This window comes from Manacus vitellinus, unplaced genomic scaffold, assembly GCF_001715985.3.
Source record: "Manacus vitellinus isolate BGI_N305 unplaced genomic scaffold, ASM171598v3 scaffold_10_pilon, whole genome shotgun sequence".
Lineage (NCBI taxonomy): Eukaryota > Metazoa > Chordata > Aves > Passeriformes > Pipridae > Manacus > Manacus vitellinus.
Genome location: NW_021938838.1, coordinates 668,843 through 693,387, shown reverse-complemented (window position 1 = coordinate 693,387; position 24,545 = coordinate 668,843). Strand labels below are relative to the sequence as shown.

At 50.5% G+C, this 24,545-nt stretch overlaps 1 protein-coding gene across 1 annotated transcript in view; it reads right to left on the bottom strand.

Moving 5' to 3' along the window:
* Window positions 1-51: 51 nt before the first annotated feature.
* The window catches only part of NECAB2 (N-terminal EF-hand calcium binding protein 2), a 59,267-nt gene continuing 34,773 nt past the window's right edge, over window positions 52-24,545 (bottom strand). The window contains exons 4-11 of the mRNA XM_029965478.1: window positions 15,766-15,791; window positions 12,257-12,354; window positions 3,856-3,992; window positions 1,813-1,931; window positions 1,604-1,683; window positions 962-1,018; window positions 702-814; window positions 52-379 (exon numbers count right to left, since the gene is read on the bottom strand). Of these exons, the coding sequence (XP_029821338.1) occupies window positions 298-379; window positions 702-814; window positions 962-1,018; window positions 1,604-1,683; window positions 1,813-1,931; window positions 3,856-3,992; window positions 12,257-12,354; window positions 15,766-15,791 (712 nt within the window). The 3' untranslated portion in view covers window positions 52-297. The remainder of the gene's footprint in view (window positions 380-701; window positions 815-961; window positions 1,019-1,603; window positions 1,684-1,812; window positions 1,932-3,855; window positions 3,993-12,256; window positions 12,355-15,765; window positions 15,792-24,545) is intronic.

Genomic DNA, 24,545 nt, shown 5'->3' with positions numbered 1-24,545 from the left:
CTCCGTGGGCTCAGGCAGGGGCTGGGTGCCAGCAATCCCACTCACCTCCCCTTTAGCACAGCACCCTGCCTCGCTTCAGGACAGTGATGCATCCCACATGCAAAGGCATCCCCAGGTGGGAGGTGCAGAGAAACCCACCCCAAGCCCCTGTCCCATTTACAGGGACAGCCCCAGGACAGACAGACAGCTCTTTGGCCCTGCCATCAGACAGGGGACAGAGCGAGGGGCTCAGCAGCTCCAACAACCCTCCACACCCCAGCATCCCACAAAAAAAATGGGCTTTTTCCACCCCCTCTCCTACCTCTTCCAGTCCTCCTCGGTCTCCCAGAACTCGTAGACGATGAAGGTGACACCATCAGGCAGCTTCACCGCGGTGACACTGCCACAGGCAGGGAGAGGGGGTGAGCCCCCAGCACGGGGCATCGCTGCCCCCTCGGCCCCTGCGGCCACAGCTGTGCTGCAGGCTGGGCTACCGAGGGGTGACCCAGCCCTGACAGCCCGGGGAGGGGCAGCCCCCCAGCCCAGCACTCCCCAGCCCGTGCAGGGGGGTGTTGGTGACCGAGCACGACCACATCCCACATCTGGGCTGTTTTGCCCAGTCCTTCACTCGGTGGGGTGCCCTTTGCTGCAAGGGCAGCTGAACATCCTCTGCCCCCCCCAGCCCTCCCAGCACCCCCCGTGCGGCTGCCGGTGGTACCCACTGGAAGCAGTCCCGCTCCCCGGCCACGCTCTTCAGGTACTGCTTCAGGGAGCTGCAGAACTCGCCCAGGTGCTTGTGCGACACCGTCATCTCGTTCCGCACCAGGAGGAGGTACTGCCGGCCCCAAACAGCACACGTGAGCCCCGGGGACAGGGAGCCCGAGCCTGGGGCTGCAGGGACCCCCAGCCCCGGGGGGACACAGGGAGCCCGAGCCTGGGGCTGCAGGGACCCCCATTCCCCGGAGGGGTCGGGCACACTCACCGTGCAGGCGGAGCTCTCGCTGTCCGACAGCCGCTGGTGCAGGTCAAACCACAGCGTCTGCAAAGGGGAGGGAGCAGTGCTGGGGGGTGGAGTGGCTGAGGCTGCCTGTGGGTTTCTGTCCCCTGCCCAGTGGGTTTCTGTGCCCAGCACTTGGCATGTCTGGCTGTGCCCCCTTCTCTGCAGGGGACAGCTCCAAGAGCCATTTGCACCTTCGTGCCCTGCAGGACCCTCTGCAAGAGCTCCCCGTGCTCCCAGCACAGCCAACATCCCCAACACCATGTCCTTGCCCCTGCCCCAAAACAGCTGTCACTTTTTCACAGTCCCTGAACTGTCCCTGGCATGGCAGGACCAGGGGTACCCACTCCTCCTCACTGCCCTCTCACCCTTCCTAGCTCTGGCACAGTCTTAGCCCCTCTGGTAACCACACTCACAGTCAATTGTTCCACATTCCACAGCTGCTGTCAGCTATCAGAAAGAATATCCTCCAGCACCACCAGCAGCCCACCCGTGGTCCCTGCACACCACAGCACTGGGATGGGCATGGCCACCTCTTGGTCACCTCTGGCCCAACGTAGCAGGGAGGTGGTGGGGCTGTGGGGACACCCCAGGGACAGTCCCACACAGGGAAACACTGGCCCTTACCTTGTCCTCCAGCTTGCCAATCAGCTTGGCCAGCCTGTTGATCTGCCCTTCCAACCCCTCTGCCTTGGTGTCGGGGGAACCTGCAGAGAGCAGGAGGCAGTGATGGGATGAGGGGCACTGTGGGCACTCCCTGAGAGCCCTGTGATGCTGCTGGGACTGCAGCTCCCATTCCTGAGCCCTCCCAGCCACCCCAGGCAGCCACCACTTACCAGCCTGGAGGTTCTTGCCGTGCTCCCTGGGGACCACCCAGGTGGTGGGAGCGTAGCTGGGCACAGGGCTGTCGTACCAGGGGTCACTCAGGCCATGGCCAGCCTTGCTGGGGTAGTGCCTGCAGCCAGAGAGCACAGGGGCAGTCAGGATGGCAGAGCTGGCACACCCAGCACGGCACGAGCCAGCCCCAGGGAGCCAACAGTCCTGGCAGCTCTGCCAGTGATGCCAGACCCTCTGCAGAGCAGCAGTGCCCACACTGTGCCCAGGCAGTGCAGGCTTCCCTCCTGTAACCACAGAGGGAGAGGCTGAGCAGCTCAGAGGGTTTCCAGAGTCCCTTCCAGCAGGAGCAGCTCTGTGCTGGCTGACCAAGGTGCCCGGGAGCCCCAGCTCCTCTTGGCACCTTTTGTGGTCACACAGCTCCCAGCTGGAAACGGGGTGAGTGCCAGGGAGCTGACGGGCATCACACCAGCCAGCGTCCTCCTGCCCCTCCCCTGGCTCCTCCAAAACAGCTGCCAGGTGCCCTTTCCCAGCCACCCCACAGAGTCCTTGGGTGCTGCAGGAGCAGTGCCCAGGCTGCTGCTGGCCCCAAAAATCAGCCAGTGTGGACTCAACCCTACACAGGGGAACACAATGTGCAGATCTGGTCCCAGGGAACATCCCCAAGTTAAGGAAGCAAGAACAACAATAAAGGTGGCAGGAACATCCTTTTGCTGTGCAATAATCCCACTGCTGGTGCTGGATAATCCCCTGTCAATAGGCAGGAAATTAGGTGAAAACAGATAGAGATTTATTTTAATCACAATTTAATGAGGTGTTTCAAGCTTGGACCTCTGCCTTTGCATTTTGGTGTTCAGCCCTTTATTTTGGTGCTTTTTAGGCCACCTCTTTGTCTTCATGTGGATGCAGGAGATAGATTTTTTGGGGGACTTATTTTTCTTTTTGGCTATTATCTTAGTGAGAAAACAACTACAATACTCCCCATTATGAACCAGGCCCACACATCAGAAATAAAAGCCAGCAAAGTCTTTCAGAGGCTCTAATTGCTCTGCCTGATGTTGGTTTTTTTCCCTCCTCATAGTTTCCCACGAGCTCCTGCTTTTTTTCTGTACAGTTTGCCACAAAATAGGGAGAAGAAGGAGATGTGAGATGAGGAAACCCACAGCACTCCCCAGGAAAGCTGGTGAGGTGGCACCAGAGCTGCCCAGGGGCTCGCTGTGTTCAGGGAGTGGTGTCTGAGCAGGGAGCTGGTATTTTCACTCTCTGTGGTCCACGTGCCCCTCTGCCTGCCCACAGCCTGGGGAAGCCAAGACATCCCTCTGGAAGCATCCTGAGGCCTCCTGGCTGGCAGGTATGGCAGGAGAGGGATTTGCTCCAGGACTATCTGACAAATGGCTTCCGTGGCAACCTGTCCTGTTACAGCTGGTGATGGTGGTACCTGGGGGTGGCACTGACCCCAGGGGGGGTGACACTGACCCTCAGGGGTGTGCTTCACGTGAGACCAGGGGACAGCACTACCTGTCCTCAACAAGCACCTCTTGCCTCTGGACGATGACCCTTGCTGGGTGCTCTGGCAGGAGGAACAGCACCCCTGGCAGGGAAAGCTGCCCCTGCAGGCTGTCCTCAGCACAGCCCAGACATGTCCACCCCTCTGGGGGTGCCTGTGTCGTGCCCTGGGTGGGACTGTTGGCTTTGCTCAGAGAAGCACCCCCATGCCCCCAGCCCCAAGCCCCCAGCCCAGTGCCAGGGTGCTGCCCCTTGTTTGCCTCCCCCCACACTGCTCGTCAGCTAAAAGGGATCCCGAGGGCTGTGGGACAGTGTGGGCAGTGCAGGACAGAGTGGTGGAGAAAACCCCCCCGAGCTCTCAGGAAGCTGGGAAGGGAGGCAAAGAGAGAGGCAGCTGCTCCCCCAGCTCCCCTGTGCCCCACACAGCGTCTGCTGCGCTGCCCTGGCCCCGCAAAGGCACCTTCCTCCTCCTCCTCCTCCTCCTCCTCCTCCTCCCCTTCATCCCCCCGGCCCAGGGAGGAGGGGGCAGTGCTGCAGACCTGCTGGGGTTGGTTTGCTCGTCGATGGCATCCACAGCACTCTCCACGGAGCTCAGCAGGGACTGGGTCTGGTTCGCTGTCTCCTTCAGCAGGAACCGGGTCACGAACTGCTCCACGTTGGTGCCGCTCTCGTACACCTGCCAGGCACACAGGGATGTGCTCAGCCCCAGCACCCTCACCCAGCACCTCCACCCAGCAGTGAAAAGTGGCCCCTCTTGTGCTTTGGAGATCCCTACTCTGAGAACTTGAGCATGTTTTACAGTGCTCTAGTCCACAACAGTATGGCCAACCCAGCACTAAAGGAAAAGGAGTTTGGGATGATTAACAGAGCTGGATGTACTCTTTGAGAAGCTCCCAGGGTAATCCAAACCCTTCTGAGACAGAGAACATTCTAAAATATTTTAATAGCACAATTGATCAGCTTGAAGCACCCAGGGCCCCTTTCCCAAAACAGCTTTGCTGAGCCCTGCTGATGGCATGGTCCTGCTCCTCCACCTCCTGCCAGCCAGCAGCAGAGGTGGGACACTGGCACAACTGGAATGACCCCAGCACACCCAGATGGACAGTGGCACAGCACATTATTCCTGTTTTATGGCAAAGAGATTAGCAAGGTTTATTTCCATGGCAACTGGAGCAGCTCTGCGAGAACCCAGAGGGCCTTTATCTTTTATATTAAATCATAAAAGAAGAACGAGCTGAAGGAAAAACCCTTGGGGTTCTGATCACAGAACTGATTTCTCACCCCTGAATTTGTAGGGAAGCACGAGACTCTTGGCAGCTCCTTGAGCATCCAATTAGCAGAGGTTAATGACATCTGTCTAACACAGACAACCTTGCCCCTCCCATGTGGGGCCTTCACCCAGGCAATTATTTCATCACCTAATACATCTTCCACTGGCCACACTCGGGCCAAGGTGGGTGTATTAAATGGATACATTTCCTTGACAAATACATATCACTGCATTTGGGATCAAAACCAATTTTTTTGCCATCTCCCCCTCCTTGGCTGCTCCCCCCCCAGCCAGCCCTGCCTGCAGCCAGCACTCTGCCCGTGCTGAAGGCACGAATGCACTGATCAGACACTCCAACAGGCCCTGCTGTGATCACAGGTGAGCTCTCACACCCAGCCCAGCTCTGGCTGCTCAGGATCTGGTTGCTGCCTGGGCAGAGGGTGGCTGCTCCCACGGGCTGGGGGCTTCGTCCCCCCTCCTGCATTTGGTGCAGACCTGCCCTCAGGAGCTGCCACCACTGAACACAGAGCTGGGTGTACTCCTTCCCCTGCTTGACTGGGTTGTGCAATCCCTTGGGCTCTCCTCTAACATGATTTCTTTGGGATTGCAAAACCAAGTCATTAAGAAGACCAGCTCCAAAGGAATCCTTCCCATCGTCTTATTAAAACATTCATCAGACTGTCCTAGTGAGATTTAATGAGGTTTGTTCTTATTAATCTCACCTTGAAGAGTTATTTCTTCCTTGCTTTGCCTGAGAAGTTAAAATATTTATGGAGATAAATAATAATTGCTGCTCAGTGAAGCTGCTTTGTGCCAGAAGCTCTTGGACATCTCCAAGCCTGCTCTTTTCCATCCATCAGTTCCAGGCTGGAAAGTTCCAGCCCAACTGCCTGGCCTTGATGTCTGCTGCAAACAGGTGCCTGTGCCCATTTGCAGTGAGCAGCAAATGTGAAAGCCTCGTTGAAATAATGGCCTTGAGAGTTGTGTGTTGATGGCTCTCAGGAGAGCCTCAGAAAGCATCACCACCTGGGAAACCAGGGCATGAGCCAGAGACGTGGGAAAATGAGGGAAAAGTGGGATAAGGAAAGCTTGCTTTATCAGGGAAATATTGCACAGTGCCAGGTCAGCAAGATGAGGTCCAAGCCCCAAATCTCTCCCCTCTCTTCACGTCACAGGCTCTTCATGTGTCTGCAAGGCCCCTTTCCCCACACAGCAGCAGCAAACCTCGGGCACAGTCTGCTCAAAGCCCCACCACGGCTCTCCAGCTTCTCATTTCCACATGCATCCACCCAGAGCTGACCAAATTCTGGAACAGATTAATTAAAACACCCTTGGGATGTGTTCTCTGTGCAAATCACAGCTGGGGCTTTGATGCTGTTGCTGCCATCCCGCCCAGCATCCCTCACCAGGCACTGCAAAGGGATGCCTAAAAATGGGCTCAGGGCCAAGTCCTTGTGGGTATCAAATGACTGGGAAAGGAGACTTTTGGTGTTGCTGAGCACCCTGAAGGTTCTCTGCTGGCATTTTTAAAGGTCACCATTCAGCTCATAAAGACTACAGGGTGTAAAATATAAATTATTCTGCACCACTCACTAACTCAGAGACCCCCTGTGACCACCCCACAACTCCCCTCCACCAACAAGGCTTCCCAGTGCTGGTTTTCAGTGAGATTGGCCAAACTGCCTGACAATTTCCAAGCCTGGGGACACTGATGGTTTCTCTAATTGTTAATAACTACAACAGAAGCACACCCACAGAGGGATGGCACTGAACTGAGGAGGCTTTTCAGATGGAAACCAAGGCCAATTCTGCTTCACACACATTTTTCCTCCAGTTAAAAAACCCAAAACCCAACACCACCCCTATTGCAATGCCATCAAACCCCCCTGCCAAGCCTCAGCCCGGGATGATGGGGAGGTTATCTCCCACCCACTCAGCCCTTTAAAACCAGGCATGTGTTATGCTCTAACCTCTGACTGGCTGATTTGAATTTGTTGCTCATAGTTGCCTGTTTTCTTCCAAAAGATATTTTCTTTTAATTAGAATAACACTCAGACCTGCCTCTCCTTCCTTTCCCTCCCCTGACTCTCAAATCCCTTCCAAAGCAGAGACCCAAAACTGATTGCCTGGCACACAATCAGTAGAAGAAACCTGAGGAGAACAGACACTTAAATAGTTGATAAATGAAAGCATTACCATATGAAAGACACTCAGCCTTCCCAAAACAGCTCTAAAAAGCCAAATAAGACACCTGTTCAGATTAAAAAACTTACAACGACATCATATGGATCTTAAAAGCATTTTACTATAAAATCCTCCTTTTGCAAATCTCAGCGTTGGACCTTTCTCAGCTCATGTTTACCTTGTTTGATCCTAAAGGTCTCCTGCCATGGACCCTTCCCAAACAATTTATCCCAGGACTCTCTGTTCTCAGAGACTCTCCCTGCCTCCCTGGAATCCCCTCATTTCTCACTTCAAAATACATGGAAAGATGACTCAACCTTTACCAATTCACTGACCCATCACCACTCCCTTCTTTTTTCAGTCACAATCATTCACCATGATTACATTTTAACTGCATCATAGGAATGTTTCATCATATAATCACCCATTCAAGAATGGGGGGAAAAAGCCAGTGATAATCCCCAAAACAACTCCCTCCATATGAGGGCAGATCTCTGTGCTGCAAAGGTGAGGACAGGAGATGCTCTGAGCCCTCCAGAAAAGGCAAACTGGCCTTTTGAGCAAACAACTTGGCCCCTGAGGAGCCAAATCCTTCCAAGGGGGAAGATGCCCTCAGTGTGACGACCAGGTTGTTCAGCAGAGCAGGAGAAAACCTGCTCACGTAAAACGAAAGGCTGAGATAAAGGATTAGCTGGAGCATGGAAAGAAAAGATTTTTTTTTTTTGAGGCTTATTTCTACTGACTATTTTATCTGGAGGTGTCATCGTTGAAAAAAGAGCAATATCACATTTGGCAGGCTTAATTTTGACAGGTAGGGATGCGAGAGCAATCTACATTGCTGGTCTTGGTTGTGCTAAAAAACAAACCAAAAAATCCACCATTTTTAGCATCCAAGGCTGCTGGCAGATGGTGCTTGCTCTGGGGCTGTAACTGAGCTGCTCAAACGAGCACAGCTTTGAAGTTTGCTTCTGAGGGCTGAAAACTGGGAGAGACCCAGGGCCACACTGGCACGAGCAACAGGGAGAGCAGGTCTGATGGAGCAGCAGCAGCTCCCATGGAGCCCCAGGGCCTGACATCCTCTGTTCACTGAGATGACAGCTCGTAAGGCAGAGACAAGAAGGCCGGATTGCTGCAGGAACATTTTAAATCACAAATAACATATGCAAAACTACTCACCTGTATGTAGATACCTCTGAGCTCCCTAGTGCTGCTGGAGCAGCAGCAGCTGGTATTGAAGGTCAGTGCACTCAGTGTTCCCTTTATGATTTACATATTTTTCATCTAAATAATGATTCCCGGGGGAAAACGTGTTTGCAGCTGTTTTGGGTACAGTGCCAGTCCACAAGACACGTGTGGTGTTTGGCACCCTGACATGAGAAGGCTCTCAGAGGGTGATGTGTCACCACATGGTCATATTCCTGCTCCAGGTCCACTAATGAGACAACTGATACACTGGCAGTGGAGCTCTCAGTAAGCAAGCAAGAAGTAAAACACTGTCATTCACATCTCCCTTTTTCTCCCTGTCCAGGACCAGCTGCTGAACATCAAGCAGAGGCTGGTCCAGGGCCCCCTCAGGTCCTCAGGCCTCCTCCTGCAGTACCACCACTCCTCCCTGAAGCCACTGTCATTCCAGCATGTGCACGAGGGCTTGCTGCAACTTCAGCTGCAATTTTGGGCAGTTTTGCTTTCCAAGCACTCTCCTGCCATCTGGGACAGGGCAGGCACCAAGGTCAGTCACCAGTTCTTCTGGTGCCCAACAGGAGCATCTCCAGGAAGGAATGATTTGACTTTAAATCTCAGCTGCTTTGTCCTTGAGGGCATTCATCACTCAGCATTTTTCTGGAGCTTCTTTGCATCTTGCTTTTAATAAGTTTGACTCCCCACCAAAGGTCAGCCTTGCTGATGTTCCCACGGTCAGTCCTGGAAATGCTTCCCTGGCAGGAGCTGGAGGCAGGACAGCCCCAGTGCAGCCGAGCTGTGCCGGCAGGAACGGGGCTGATGGAGCCTCTCAGTTCCAAACCCACAGCTTTTGTTAACCCAGCTGAGGCACACTCCCTGGGGTGCCTGGGTGAGGGTTTGATCCTTGGTAACCACCAGCTCATGCCATCCCTCTGGCTCCCTGGGCACTGTCCCCTGGCACCCTCAGAGCTGGCAGGGAGGGTGCAGGCACTGGGTGGGCACTGCCCCACACTGTCCCCCAAGGCTGGGGGTCAGGGACTGTGGCAGAGGAGCAGAATTAACCTGCTCCCCCAGCCCCCCCATACCCACACACCCTTCAACACTCCCCAGTCACACAAACCACCCTCCCCAGTCACACAAACCACCCTCCCCAGTCACGTTGGGGTTGGTATTTGCCAGCAGCACTACTCAACAGTAAAAGAGAATTATAAAAGAACATCTCCTGCTGTCAGCCTTTTTTAGATCCCGAAAGTTCATTTCCTCTCTCTCCAATTTCCCTTTGCATTCCCCACCGTCACTGACAGTCATCTGAACGCAGCACAGACATCACTGTATCGGAAAATAATCACACTGACAGATCTTGTTTGGCTGCATGAGACCTTCCACCACCAAATCTAATTGCTGCTGATGCTTTATGAGGTCCTCCAGCACGAGATAATTGCTGCTTTCTCTTTTTACGGGCAAGAAATAATTGTCTTTGAAGGTGAGAAATATAAACAGCAATTAAATGCTGTGGTTCTCTGTGCCCTCCTGTCAGTTGGCACCTCTCCTCAGAAAGGCAGCACAGAAGAAGGTTGAGCTTCATTCATCATTTGCACTGAATACACTGTTTGAAAGGGAGGGAATAGGAACACTTCTAAATGATCAGGAGTGATCTCCAGCTTCTGAAATGTGTATTTGTTATGGAGAATCAGGAGCAGCTCCCCAGCAAAGCAGTCTGCTCACAAGTCACAATGCTCAGCATCATCACCAAGCCCTTTGCAGGATCTGGCCACAGAAAAAGATGCAGAGACAGCAACCTGACCCAGTGGAATGTGTCCCTGCTCACGGCAGAGGGGTAAAACCAGATGAGTTTTAAGATCCCTTCCAAACCAATCCATGGTTCTGTGATTCTACAAGACCTTTCTGGGGGCACCCATTGGGCAAGTGGCAGCTGACACCAGCTTTTGTAATCCAGGGGTGTGAAAAGCACTATGGTTTGCACTTGGAGAGTCTTTGGATGCTGCTGCCTGGATGTTTATCCTATTAGAACACTGGAGATGAGTTTCTCTGCCACCCACAACAGCTTGTTTTCTGCTGGATTTTCTCTTCCCCCCTTCTTTACCTGAATAAAGTGCCTGTGTTTGAATAATTCATTGATGAGGTTTGTACCACTTTGTTCACAAAATCACAGCAGGAGCAGTGTTTTTGATTAAATCCCTCTTTGCCAGCTCCTCTCTGTGATGGAGTCTTGCTCTGCTTGTTCTCTTGCCAAGAGTCTGCCAGGCAGTGAAGAGCAACAGCCCCAAGGGCTGATAGAATGTGGGTGCTGAGGGGATGCTGGGCTGGCACTCCCTCCCCTGGTTTGGGAAACGTCTGCATTTGAGATTTAGGGTGCTGTGATCCTTCAGTGGGGCAGGAGGAAGATGCCTCCAGAACTCCAGCTCTCCCTGGTCCTCTCCACCAGCTCCTGATGGAGGTGAGCAGCTCAGGTTTGGGTAAATCCCCCGACCTGCTGCAATTAAGGCAGGAGAATCCTGCCACAACCTGCTGAACCAAGGAGGGACAAAGATGCTCTTCTTATGAGTGGACTGAGATTATGAATAACCATCCTGCTTCCACTGCAGATGTCTTATGCAAGGTAATACCCACATGCTCAGATGCCTAATTTATGAACAGGGAATAAGCCATCTTCCTCTTGCAAAATATTGGGAAGAATTAGTCATATATATTAACCTCACATTGGAAAAGCAATGGTGGAAGGCATCACAGACAGCAAGGTGGAGTGAATTACTGAGATCTCTATTAGCATGTTAATATTTATTTAAAATACAGGGTTGGCAAACCTGACTGTCAGAAAATTTGCTAATAATGAATATAAATGAGGCACGAGCAGACACAGCAACTTAATTAGAAAAAATGAACTATTACTGTTGTCCTGAATTTTTTCATCCTTTCATAATGTTGATAAAAAATTCACGAACACTTCAGGCAGATCAGTGATGGGCCAAAGGCTTTTGCCTTTAATTTATTATGGCAAGACATCAACATGTGAAATACGTGCCTTCACTTTCCACTTCACAAACATCAGAAGGGATGGAATTCGATCAAGCAGGAAAATCAGGCTCTTTACTCAGCAGCAAGATGGGAGAGAAATTTGCTGTTTCCCACTCTAACTCCTAAAACTTCTTATCATTACCACATCTTTAATGTGGAGTAATTTGAGTTTCTCCTTTAGCTTCAAAGATAAATGCAAGGGAGATTTCAATTTGGATTACTTGCAGGAGTGTTGTGGTTGGATTGGGAAGTCCTTGTGGCTGCTTGGAGAAAGCAAAACCTCCCTCCTTGGCTTGGTCCTCAGTGTACCCCATTACTCATGAGCAAAGAGGGACACGACTTTTCACTCACTGTGGCACAAAACAACAAGGCAAATATGGTTGAAGGTAGAAGTGGGAGAAGGGATTGATTACTGTGAGGTAATAAATATCACCAGCACAGCCCAGTTACATTATTCAGTGGTATGGAAGGACAGGAAAATTATTTCCAAGAAATTAAAAGTCTATAAACACTTCTCTCATCCTGATAAGACAACAAATGGGTGGTGCAACTCTCAGCAGGGATATTCATATGGTACCTCAGCTCAGATTTTCTAGGTATTCATAAATAAACTTCAATATGCTTCTTGACCAGTGTCATTGTCTCTATTAGTCCATTATTAACACTATCATTAAGGTATGTGGTGGATTTTTTAAGAACTTGGGGCTATTTTGCATATATAAAACAGGACACTATGTCTTAGGTTTGGTGCTTGCATGATTCCCCTGTGGTCTGTCAAACACACAGGCCCCTTGTTTCCAGCACAGCAGCTGCACATGAGGGACTGGATTTCTGGAATGCAGGATGCCTTCCAGCATGGAAACAGGATTTCTGGAATGCAGGATGCCTTCCAGCATGGAAACAGGATTTCTGGAATGCAGGATGCCTTCCAGCATGGAAACAGGATTTCTGGAATGCAGGATGCCTTCTAGCATGGAAATGGGATTTAATGGCAGCTCTACAAAATGAAGTTTCCAAAAGCCCTCCCAGTGGCACTAACAAGACCCTGTGCATCCAAAATCCCACCCAAGAGACCCTTGGGCCATGTTGCCTGTGGAGCAGGAGGAGGCAGCACTGCTGAGGAGGATGAGGAGGCAGCACTGCTGAGGAGGATGAGGAGGCAGCACTGCTGAGGAGGATGAGGACCTGGAGATTTCTGTGCTCTGATCACACAGCTCTGACACCATTCTCTCCAGGCCTGTGGAACATGAGGTGCAGCAAAGGGCACTCACCCTCTTGGTGTAGTCCATTGCCTTCAGGATGGAGAGGTTCAGCATCTCCAGAGAGGCCAAAACATCTTCGTAGTCTCCCATGTGGTCAGCAAAATAGTCTGGGAAAACCAAGAGGGACATGAGGGGAACATGCTGAGGAAATTTAATCCTTCAGGGCTGCATGACAGCAATGTCAATTTTTTGGTGGTAAGGTAAATGTGAGAGGATGGTTTCATGTACATTTTTATACTCTAAACACCGAGTCAAAGTCACAACTTGTCCTGCAGGGATGGGAAGTGGTGTGATTCCCATGAAGTTTGGACCATTGCACAAAGGAGGTGCAAGGCCCAGTAGCCCCCACTGAAAATAACTCATGCCCACTTCTGCATTTGATTGTATCTGGTCTCTCCCCTCCTGTTGCAGGCATGGAGGGAGAAGTCTCAAAAGAAATCCTCTTTCCACTCCCTTGACATTCTTTACCACCCAAAGCATCCAAATTCCTCTCAAGTTAAACACAATTTACATGAGCTGAGTCTGGTCTCACATCTTTCCCTACATTCCTGTCACATTTGCACCTCAGCCAACAATCAGAGGCTGAACAAGCTTCTGAGAGTAAAATGTGCCTCCAGAGGAAGAGAGAAGAGAGAAAAGAGAAAAGAGAAAAGCTGCAGGCTGGCCCCAAAGCCCACGTTCTCCATGGAGAGGGAGCCCACCCTCCCTCTGTGCCACCCTCGTTCCTCTGCAGGAGATCACCCCAGGCTGCACCCCCACCCCAGCAGGGGCCTGGCACAGTCCCAGCTGCCCCTCACTGACACAAAACACAGCCACCACTGGTGTGTCCCGGGGCTGATGGCTCCCTGACACACGGGAACACAGTTCTGTGCCGGAGTTCCCACATTCTGGAATTCCTGTTCGTGATGGGAACAGCAGCAGAGGAGCAGGACAGCCAGATGTGCAGGGAGCTTGCAGCACAGACCCAAAGTTTCCCTGTTTCTGGGTGACTGACACAGAGTAGAGCTGAAAGCTGTTCCTTAAAAGCCAGCAGTGCTGCTCCTCAGCACTGAGACACGAAGCGTCACACTGAGGTGACATCTCTGTGGAGTGCAGCAAGACAGAAACTTCAGGAAACAACTCCACTAATTAGGTTCTCTTGGCTTAATTAGAAGTGCCTATAGCTATTTACAGTCTGAGAACATATTCAAAGGGAAGAGGATTTTGGCAGAAACAGGAATGTCACAGCATGACTGACAGCAGCTGTTTGCTGTTCCCTGATTAGCCAAACAGCTTATTCTCATTGCAGGGTGTTTATTTGTGTTGTTCCTCTGACTTCATTTGGGAAAGAAAACCTGAGCAGATCTGAAAGGTGAAGACTTTTTGTAAGTCCTGAAATAAAAAGCTGGACTCCCACATTTCAGGAGAAATGAGCTGCTGTGGGCAGAGCACAGCCCTTGAGCCTGAGCAAGGAGCACCTGGGAGCAGAACAGTGTTGGTTTTAACAAAGTTAAAGCTGCTTTAGCCTCATTAATTCATCTGAACACCTGAGATCAGCTCTTCCAGTCCTACAAGGTCCTTGCTCTTGGCTGCAGAGGCAAAAGTCAATGTTCAGAGGAAGGAAGAGCATCACTGCAACCCCAGACTGGTGTGGGAGGGGATGGTGCCCCACAGCTGTCCCCAGGAGATGCCATCACCCTGATGGTCTGTAAGAGGTTGATGTGCACCCCCTGCTCGTGGAGCACACTCAGTTCTCAGGACAGTTTGCACCATTGCATGACTGTGCATTGATGGAATTAGAAGTGGCAGGTACAATTTGGCTCCTGTACTCACATTTTCTGGCTTATTAAGAGCTCCTAGCTATGGCTGGGAGCTCCTCTGCCAGTGAAAAGCTATACAACCACCTTTAAGTCAGTCAAGGTGCTGGTGATTGTTGCATTCCTTGGCAGGAAAAAAACCCAGAACTTTTTAAGATGCTGCCTGATATGGATTAACAGCCATATCAAAGTTATCACATAAACTGCAGGGTTCAAGAAATCCCTTTTAAGATGCTCCCAACATCTTATAATACACAACCCATTTCCAGAGAGACACCACAGTTCCCATTTAGCCAAAATGAGGTTTTATGTTTAAATTAATACTTAGAAGAGAACAAGCAAATAAGAATTTGCAGGCAAGGGCAGGAACTCAGCAGATAACAGATGCAGGCAGGAGCTTGTGCTGATCAACCCTTCCTCCAGCTTCCCACAGGAGGTGATGGGTTTATCTCCCTCCTCTCCCAGCAGCTCCACCCCTGGGAGAGGCAGCAGATGGGATCAGGCTGGGTGACAGCCATGTAATTTTCTGATTTTATCAGAGTGATGGAGAAAGCAGTGTGGGGTCAAGCTATGCCCTTATTACCCCTGGATTTCCTGGCAAAGTTGATGGTACAAGCTGTGGGGTTTTGATTTCTTGGTCAGCTGGCAAGGAGCCCCAACACAATAACAATGGAGTGATGGGAACAAGCCCATCATATCATCAGCAAACCAAAAGGAGTTTATGGAAGTCTTCGTTTCTTGCATATCAAAGCAGGGATGACCAGCAGAAAGGGGAAATGTTGCTGCTTTTGCTGCAGGCCTGGATGCTCAGAAAGGTGTGGGCAGGAGTTAAGCACTCCAGGAGGAGAGAACCCTGGGCAGTGTCCTGTTGCAGGCAGACCCACAGACCACCATCAATGCACAGGTCTTTCAAGTGTCAGGACAGGTGCACAGGCACACAGCAACCACCTCTCTGGCTGCACAACCCACTCCCAGCTACCTCTGGAGGCTTTAACTGGTGGCAAAGCAGTGAAGGTCAGTGGTGAACACCTGCTGAGTGGCTTTATGTGTTCTTCTGATCCTGGCACAGGAGAGGAGCAGCAGAGATGGATGAGCCCTCTGCAAGGCCATACAGCTCTGCCTCCTCATCTCTTCCCCAAAGCTGGGGTGCAGGAAACATTTCCAATATCAAGCATCCACGAAAACCACACCCGAGTGAGCAGCATGAGACATCTCCCAGTGAGGCAAAGCCCTTCAGGAATCCTGGCAGGAAATTCTCCCTTTCTGGTCAAGGTGTGGGACAAAACATTATCAGAGATTTTCTTTTCAGCCTTTAATTCTGGTGAGCAGTGGGAGGTGCAGTAGGAGAGGTGTACACCTCAGGCAACCTGCTGGAAACAGGGAGGTTGGCCTAGGGACAAACATGTTATGGGTACTGCAGAGGGATGAGGGTTTATTGAGCTGCAGAGCAGAGCTGGGAGCCATGACATCTCCAGAAATTAAACTCCAGCTTGTTCCTGAATGGGAGCCAAGCACTTTGATCAGCTCTGACCCCATTTCTGCTGCAAGAAGATGAAGAAAAGTTTTCCCAATTTTCCTGTGGAATAAGGGGCAAAGCAGCAGGAGGGCTGAGATCCCCCCTGTCCTCAGCTGCCACAGCACTTTGTGCTGGGTTTCATGCATCCTTCAGAGCCCCTCATGCAGCAAGGATTGCTTTCACCCCAAAAAAAGGGCCACACTCACCACACAGCTCCTTGGTGTCCACATTGCTGGCAGAGGGGGAGAACAAGGCAGGGGAGGAAGCAGGAAAAAAAGAGAGAGAAAGAAAGAGAATTTTAATGTAAAGGACAGATGATGGCTACATTTAGGATTCCTGCAGGCTTAACCCCAGATACCCATCTGTAATGTCACCCACCCTCTGGGCATTGCCCAGCCACCAGTGTGGACAAACTGGGCAGAAGGAAGGGCTGGTGCCACTCAGGGCATCCACCCCCCACTGCACCTTCAGCATCTGTGCAGCTGGAACTGGTTCACACGTTATTTTGGATATTCCCTGAGGGGCAGATGGGTCCTTGTGCATCCTCCCCCTGCCCAGAGGGAACCTGTGCCTGAGGGGGACCCAGCACACCTGACATGAACTGCTCTGACCTCCTCCCAAACATCCACCCTGGCAACACCCCGGTGAGGCACTTGATGTGCTGGCATTTGGCACAGGAATGTGCCAAATGTGCCATTCAGTCAGTAAAAAAATCTGCAAAATTTACTTTTCTAGATGGATCAATTCTCCTGTTTCTTCCCCTGCAAAGAAGCTCCTGCCCAGGACTCCCTGCAGACAAAACTGCACCATTACTTCCTGACACATGAACATTTAGTTTACATAACAACATCTCAACAGACGACCTGCTTGGGAAATAAAGATTGCTGCTAATCTCTTTGTGCCTCTGATTCCCACACAATTGTTAGTGCCATTCAAGCACCAGAATGATCTCTTAACAGAATTATATTTTATCAATCCATTTATGTCCTGGAAAAGTTATTTCTTTAACTAAACTCATCCCTGCTCTGTCTAACCTGTCAACATAAGTGGATTAGGGAAAGAGAAATTTTCAATAGCACTTTCATTGACAGCATCTCCTGCAGCCCTGCCTTGATCCCCAAATCAAGGCAAACACCAACATCAGGCCCTGGGAGATGCTGCCTGCCAGAAAGGTGCCACCTGACCTGCCTGCTGCTGCAAAAGCACATTCCTGGAACACACCCCCTTTTGGTGAGTGGTGTTTTCATGTGTAAAGAAGTCACCTCTTGCCTCAGAGAGGTGCAGGACATGTCTACTGGCAGACAACAGAGCTGGGTGGGCAGCACGTGCCTCTCTCTGCAAAGGCAGCTTTTGCACGACTTTATCTTCCTCCTCTTCAAGATTCATCATCTTTCTCAAAGCCTGCCAATACTTCAGTGAATCCTACAGAACCCCCTGGGGGTGCTGTGAGCTCTGTTTCCCTGGCTTGGTATTCTCATGGCCAAACCCACTGAACATGCAGACACAAGCCCACCAGCAGAGCCCAGCCCTGACCCAGGAGCTCTGGCAGCCCCAGTGCCCTGGCAGTGTGGGATTGCCAGCACAGAGCCTCAGCAGTGCCCAGCAAACCCAGGGAACCCTTTCCCAGCTGGCACAGCCCCCTGCCAGCCTGAGCCCCACGGCTGCTGGGCCATCAAAGTTCTCTCCAGGGCAGGCCCTGGGAGTTCACCTGCAGCTCTCAGGCACAGCCATGGGAGTCATTTGCACAGCAGCACTGTCCATAAAGTGCTTCAGTAATATTTTTCAGAAGACAGTGTTTATAAACACCTGCTGAAGTGGTTATGGGTTTGCAGCTAGGGCACATTCCTGAGGAAAAAAATCTATTATTGTATTCCACATGGTTTTGCACTGTAATAATTGATCTGCTGCTGCCAAGAATGGTCTTTTATTTCCTCACATCTTGTCATCCTATTTAACTGAATTGTGCTTGAATATTAGCTTGTCTGAGAAGTTGTTTTTAATTTTAAGCCATCTTTCATTAAGAATAAGATGAAAGAAATTACTGAAGTCACAAGCTGACTTAATAAAAAAATATGATAATGTTCAGATGACAATTTGTCAGGAGAAATCAGTGGGTACTTGAGCAGGATGTTTCCACCCCAAGGAGTGTGCCTGCTGGGAACATTGCTGGCACAGCCACAGCCCCCTTTGTGTTTCTGGGGCTTTTCCTGCCCACTGTGGGAGCTGCACCTCTGACCAGGCAATGCAGGGCATGGGCAGTGCCCAGCTACAACACCAGTTACCAGCTGATCTAGTGGTTTAATGCTTCAGTAACTAACCCCCCCCATGGGCTATGCCAGGAGGATTTTATCATGTAAATATTCAGAATCTGGGTTTCAAGCCCCGTGAAATGGGAGGTGGCACCTTTGTCATCCCCAGCCTTTCATCCCAGAGCTGCCCTTCAGAAGCTGTTTTTGGAGCAGTCACAGATCACAGGACTTTTCAGCATGAAAACATTTAGATGAGAATTAGTTACCGATTTTTTTTCAGCTGCCAAATATTCAACATTCCTGTATGCCACAACAAGCTAAAAAGAAAAATGGCAACAAGTTGTTTTCGTGTTCTCAGAAAAAAAAAAAAATTAAAAAAATCTTTCAGCCAGAATAACACTTGGCTGTGAATTAGCTTTCAATTTTAACTGTAATTACACTGATAGTGTGACTAATTCAAGAGCTTATTGAAGCCATAATCCAACTAAGTAGAATATCATAATGTTCAAGTTTAAATGAAGAAATCATTAAAGATTTCTGTGCTATATATTTTTTTCTGCATAGTATTTTTTTCTGCATCTATCTGACCTCTTTCTAAAACAAAAGTCTTTCTTTCAAATGAGAAAAAAACCCAAGAAAATTGAAGTTGTTTTGGTTTCAGGTCTTTTCTCTGTTTTCCAGCCACTGAGGCTGGAGCAGCACAACCTGGCACTCCCAGTCTTACCAGGGATGTGCACCCTTTGAGGTTATTTTCCAAGGCAAAGATACACTCTGAAGATCCTCCATCTGCCATTTGAGACCTATTTGCTCCAACAGAGGTACCAGGCAAAAACAAGAGCTCAGATTTCAACCCTTCTGAGAGGTCAGAGCCCAAGGCATGAACTGCTTTGGCCACAAAAAGGACTGTTTATCACTCACCACCCACCACCATTTAAATACAGTGTGATAGTTTGACCAGATAAACATATTGGCAATAGGGAAATAGTTTTCCTTCTGGTTCATATCCAACTATTTCAAAGATTAAGAAAAGACCTCAAAGTGTGACACTCCTCCTGTGCATGTGGGAGTTTAAAGAGCAACGACCCTGCTGTGAGAGCATCTCCTCTGTGGGCTTAATTAGGGGAACTTGCCCAGAGAGTAATTACTACTGCGTGATTAGTGAGAGGAAGAGGCTGCCCAGAGCCATGGCTGTGCCTCTGTCTACTCCAGAGACAAAGACATTTCTCCCCCCAAAGCCCCACCCAGCAATAAATTGCAGTTTGATGACACCTGAGCTAATGAGGATCCCTGGGAAGTCACATCTTTCCCTGCCCTGTCCCTGATTGCAGATTATCCAGTGGATGGGCTTTTATCAGTTTTCCTGTACTGACTTTTTGCTGCTTTTCTTTTAGAAGATTTTTTCCCTCTCTGCCTGCCTTTCTTGAAACAAGAAGCCACCTTTGACACTTGGTGGCGGGGAGCAGGCACTGCCAGACAGAGGACAGGCTGCAGCAGGGTGTCCAACAGCCCAAGGATCAGGGGCTCAAGGTGAACACCCCAGAGCCAGACCCTGGGGGGGTGATGGTACCCAGGTCACCTCCAGGTCCCGGCTCAGAAGCTCCAGCCACACTGATCCAGACCAGCCCAACACTTGGTTTGAGCAAATCAGTGTTTTCCAGCAGGGAAAAAAAAGGTATTTCTGGAAATTCTCCCCCAGTGTTATTTGTGTTACCTCTTAAGAAGCAAGGCCAGCCCAGCACAGGGAGGGGTCACCCAGAGAGCATCCCAGGAGCTCTCAGCATGGCACAGCCAGGGATGTCCTGGCCCAGTGCTGCTGCTGACCTGCAGAGGACCCTTCCAACAAACACAGCTGTGACTCTGCCATCCAGCATCTCTCCCTCTCTTTCCCAGCACCTCCTGCCTCCCCAAGGCAAGGCTGATGGCCTCTGACTTGCTGTCATTAACACACTTCTCCAGGCTCCAGCCATGGAGAGGAGAGGAGAAGTTATCTCAGAATGGGGGAGATAACAGGGAGGAGCAGAGTGTGAAACTCCCTTCCTGGGCTCCAGGGAAAGGTGTCCCAGGCTCTCCCAACAGGCAGCTCAATCAGAACCAGGATGGCAATTCAGAAGTTGCAAATACATCAGAGTCTCATCTTCACACTTCTCATGCAAATGTCTGCCTGGATGTGCTGCTCAAAAGCTGCTCAATGCCCCACGGCTTCAGCTGAAGATAATCACCCTTTTCCTTGGGCAGATGAAAGGTTTGCATCAGCAGCCCCACGGCTTAGTCACTTCACCAGCACAGAAAATGGAGGGCTTTTTTTTCTGAAATCACGTTCTACTTTTATTTCCATCTTCTATTCACAGCTTTGGGTTTGCTGCAAGGCTTCAAACGAGCACGGAAACAAATTATCCTCTAGCATTAGCCACCTGCAAAACTCATTTTCATTTAGGAAAGACTAAAAAACAACAAGTGCAGCTGGAAAATATTATTATATTTGATGATACGGCTTCTAGTCCCAGCAGCAACAGTGCTGTGTTATCTTAACACCTCAGAAGTGCAAAATGTGCACCCAGATGCCTGCTAAGGGGTCACAGATGGTCACTTTTGATCATTAGTTTCTGAACTCAATTAAACATTTTTACACAAGCCCCAGAGCGAGAGAAATTATTCCAGGCAGAGCAAGCAAAATACCAAATACTGGATGATGGCCAGGAGCTGAATAACTTCAATTCTAAAGAATTAAGTAACTTTCCAAGCCCATCATCGAACCCTTCTGGAGAACCCCGGTAAATTCTTCCCAAGACCTACCCAAGTACCTCCCCTTCCCCTGCCCACTTGCTTAAAGAAAAGCCCAAAACACTCTTATGGTATGACTTAAAAATGGACTTCCCAAATCTGAAGTGCCACATGCAAAGGAACAGCAGAAACCACATGTGAAGGCTGTCCACGACCAGGAGGACATGGAGCCAACTGCAGCTTCAAACGACAGGCAGAGAAGGACTCAGAACATATGTCAGTTCTGGCTTCCATCTCCTGAGCTGTGGCAAGCTGCAGTCGGGGCTCGGGTGCCTGCCTGGCTCTTACTTTGAAGGATGGTTTTATCTCTTGCCAAATGTCCCTGCTTCCTGCACGACCCAAATTTCAAATGTTTCGTGGTGTGCTTCAGCAGGAGGAAACCAAAGGTGCTCGTCCTGGCGCAGGCACAGCTGCCCTGCTCACTGTTCAATAAACAGAGAGAGCACTGAGCCTGAAAAAACCCAGCAGGTCATTTGGCTCTGCTTTTTCCAGCAGGGCAGAAAGTACCACCTGTCTGAATTCCCAGAGGGAATGGAGGAGAGCCCGTTGGCATGAGCTGACAAAGGTTCACCATTCACTCCAGACAGGGGCTTCTCCAAAATTCCATGTTCTGTGAAACAGGTGGGGTTTTGCAGAGTCCATTTGGATCACCACCTGACTGGGACACTTCCAGCACTGGAGCACCAGGATTTAGATTAAAGCACCTACAGAACAGCTCCCACGGGGACCCTGAAAGGGAGGAAAATGCTGCCTTCTCCAAAGCAAAACTAATAACTTTGTCCTTCCCTTGGCATGTGCTCCATCACTGAGCACCTGGGGAGCACAGCACGGGCCTCTGAGAGCCCAGCAGTAAATCAGGTTTCCTCCAAAGCCCTGGTACCACAGAGAAGAAAAAACAGGGACAAAGAACTGCCCAGAAACAGAGAGAAGTAAAAGGAAGACAAGAAGGATTTTTATGAAGTTTCACATATGGATTTTGTATTACAGAGTCTCATCACCTGTGGTTTGGGACTGGGGGTTGTAACACATTCCATGTACTTTGGGAGATGGTCTCTTTCCTCCTACTTGCCCTTGCTATGGGCAGGATTTTCATTCCCCAGTTTGAAGGCTGAAATCTGGTGTCCTCAAGGATGTTCTGCTCACCTAAATGCAGGGTTCAGCACCTTCCTGCTCCTTGCACCTCTTTCCTCGGGATTTAGGCAGATGATGACCAAGATAGGGACAGTTTTCCATCTTTTCCACACTGTGTGATAACCATGGCTCATACTGCTCAGCAAGACAGAAGGTGAGCAGCAACAGGGCTGCACAGCAAACCTGTATTCAGGCTCATTTTAAATATTAATATTTCAATATTTAAAATATTTTAATAATAATATTTTCATACGGCTTTCTCTGCAGCTCCTTGCCTTTATGAGCCANGCTTTCTCTGCAGCTCCTTGCCTTTATGAGCCATCTGCATTCTCACTAACACAGACACTGCCCAGTAGCAGTTTCCAAACCAGACTCCCACGTTCACTGAAGTGCTGATGCCCAAAGCTGTGTGCTCTGCAGCTCGTGCTTTGCTCCAGAGCACTGTGGGGCAGCAGGCTCCTCATTAAAAGCCACTAATCTGGAAAATGCTGATTTTTCAAGGTAAACTGAACTGACCTTCAACACAAACAAGCACAGTAAATCTGGCAGGCTCAGAGCAAAACACACTGCTTTACTCATCCTGCTTCAAGGCTGTTCCCTCCCTGCACGTGAAGCTGCTGCAGAGTCCAACAGGGAGCACAGGATGGATTGTTCTGCCCACAGGAGCACAGGATGGATTGTTCTGCCCACAGGAGCACAGAGAGAAACCAGGAGGTCCCAGCTCTCCCTGCCCAAGCCAGCCCAAAGCATCTCAGCCATCCACATCCCTCTCAGCATCACAAAAGATGCTCCTCACGATGGGGAAGACCAGGAGAAGACCTTTACTCCCTTCTCCTCCTCCTTGTTGGGGAAGCCCCTGGGCAGACCCCTGGGCATGGTTGGTGGCTCTCCTGGGACAGTCACACCCTCACCTTAGGGCCACTGTGCAGCCCAGGGTGTGGGGTCCACAAGCAGACCTGCCCACTGGCATCCTCCCCACCATGGCAGAGCCCGAGCTCAGCTCAGAGCAGCTCTCATGCCCCCTCAGTAAGGTGTCTGTGTTACAAACCCTATTCCAGCTCTGACTGCAAAGGAAAAGCAGGGGGGAAAAAAAGGATGGTTAGCACTGAATCCTCACTCCTAACTGATACCTCATGAGGTTGAATTCCCCAGGTGGGTTGCTCTCCCTTTGGAGAGCAACAGGTCCAAAAAAGCAACTTGCTCCACAACCAGTGTGCTGCTGGAGTGCTGAAGCCCTGCCTGGCAGTGTGGGGCACAAAGGGGCTGCCACAGCACTGGACACGAGCAGGAACTGGGGCACGACAGGAAAATGTCTCTTGTCCAGCCAGTGACCCTCAATACAGTTGCATTTCTCTTGTAGCAGTAATAAACCTCATTAAAATGATGCAACAAGGCTATTAAACTTGCTAAATACAATCTCTGAAGCCCCAAACCATCCCAGCACAGGTATGGATGCAACAGCTGGAGGGAGCTCTGCCCCCTGTGACCCCATCTCTGCTGGTCTTCTCCCATGGGATCCATCCCCACCTCTCCTGGCACAGCCCCTTACCTCCACCACGCTCTCACACTCATCACAGTCCCCAGTGAAAGGGGTTTGACATGGATTTTCCTGGCTTTGAAAAAGGGAAAGCTCTTCAGCAATGACAGCTCACACTTCTCAGGGGCTCCCACGAGTGACCCCTGCCAGCCCCCACGGACCCCCCTCCCCTCCCCAGGCGTGGGCACGAGCTGGGCACGGGGGGTGAGGAGCAATGAGCCTGGGGCTTGGTTTGCCTGTGCTGGCAGAAACATTCCTGCTCTTGCTTGTGTGCTGATCAACCAGCAAGGGCACCTGTCAGGGGGGAGGACAGAACACTGCTTTTTGCAGCACAACTCTGCTTCTGTTTCCTTTCAGGGACTCAATATTTACCATAAAGACGAAGGCCATCACAACATAACACATTATTTGCTGGTTTCTCATCTTCAAAGACTGCTGCTGTATTTCAAGGCTGGTTCAGCTCCTCACTGCCTTGGCATACTGATGTGTTCTGCAGCCACAGACACTTATGAAACACGGGGTCACAGCTAACCCAAGCCTCCCTTAACCCAATTTCCTACATACAGCCAGAGGTAGGGGCCAGAAATAGCACAGTGAAGACCCCACTTGCCTCTCCACCATCCTCAGAAGGTCCCAAGCTGCAAACCATCCCCGACACAGACCAGATGCTTTCTGTCATCAGTAGTTTCAAGACAACCAAAATAACATCTTCTATGTGGTGAAGATTTTACAGAACAAAACACCCAGCTCCAATCATCAAGGGCACCAAGAAAAGTGACTGAATATGGATAAAAATGAAACCACGGTCTGGATGTTGTTGGAAAACATACTCTAAGCTCTCGCTAGTTAAGAGAAATATATGTCACTTTAAAAAAAGGCAGGAGCAATAAACTGGCACCTGCAGAGCACCAGACATTTGTTTGTTCATTCAGCAGCAGCTGCAATGTGGCATTTCAGGCTGCCAGTTGGTGCTACCCCCTCTGCTCTGCCACATCTCCAGGGCTGAGTCTGGGCACAGCACATGGGCTGGGCTCAGCATCAGTGGGGCTCTCCCCTCCTGCCCTGCTGCTGCCATAAATGAGCATCCCCAGTGCACCACAAAGGTGCAACTTTCCACAAAGGGGTGACCACGAAGCCAAATCCCCAGCAGGAGAGCCCTGAGGGCAGAGCTGGGCTGGGACAGCACTGCCCTCTGCAACCCCCCTGGGACAGCACTGCCCTCTGCAACCCCCCTGGGACAGCACTGCCCTCTGCAACCCCCCTGGGACAGCACTGCCCTCTGCAACCC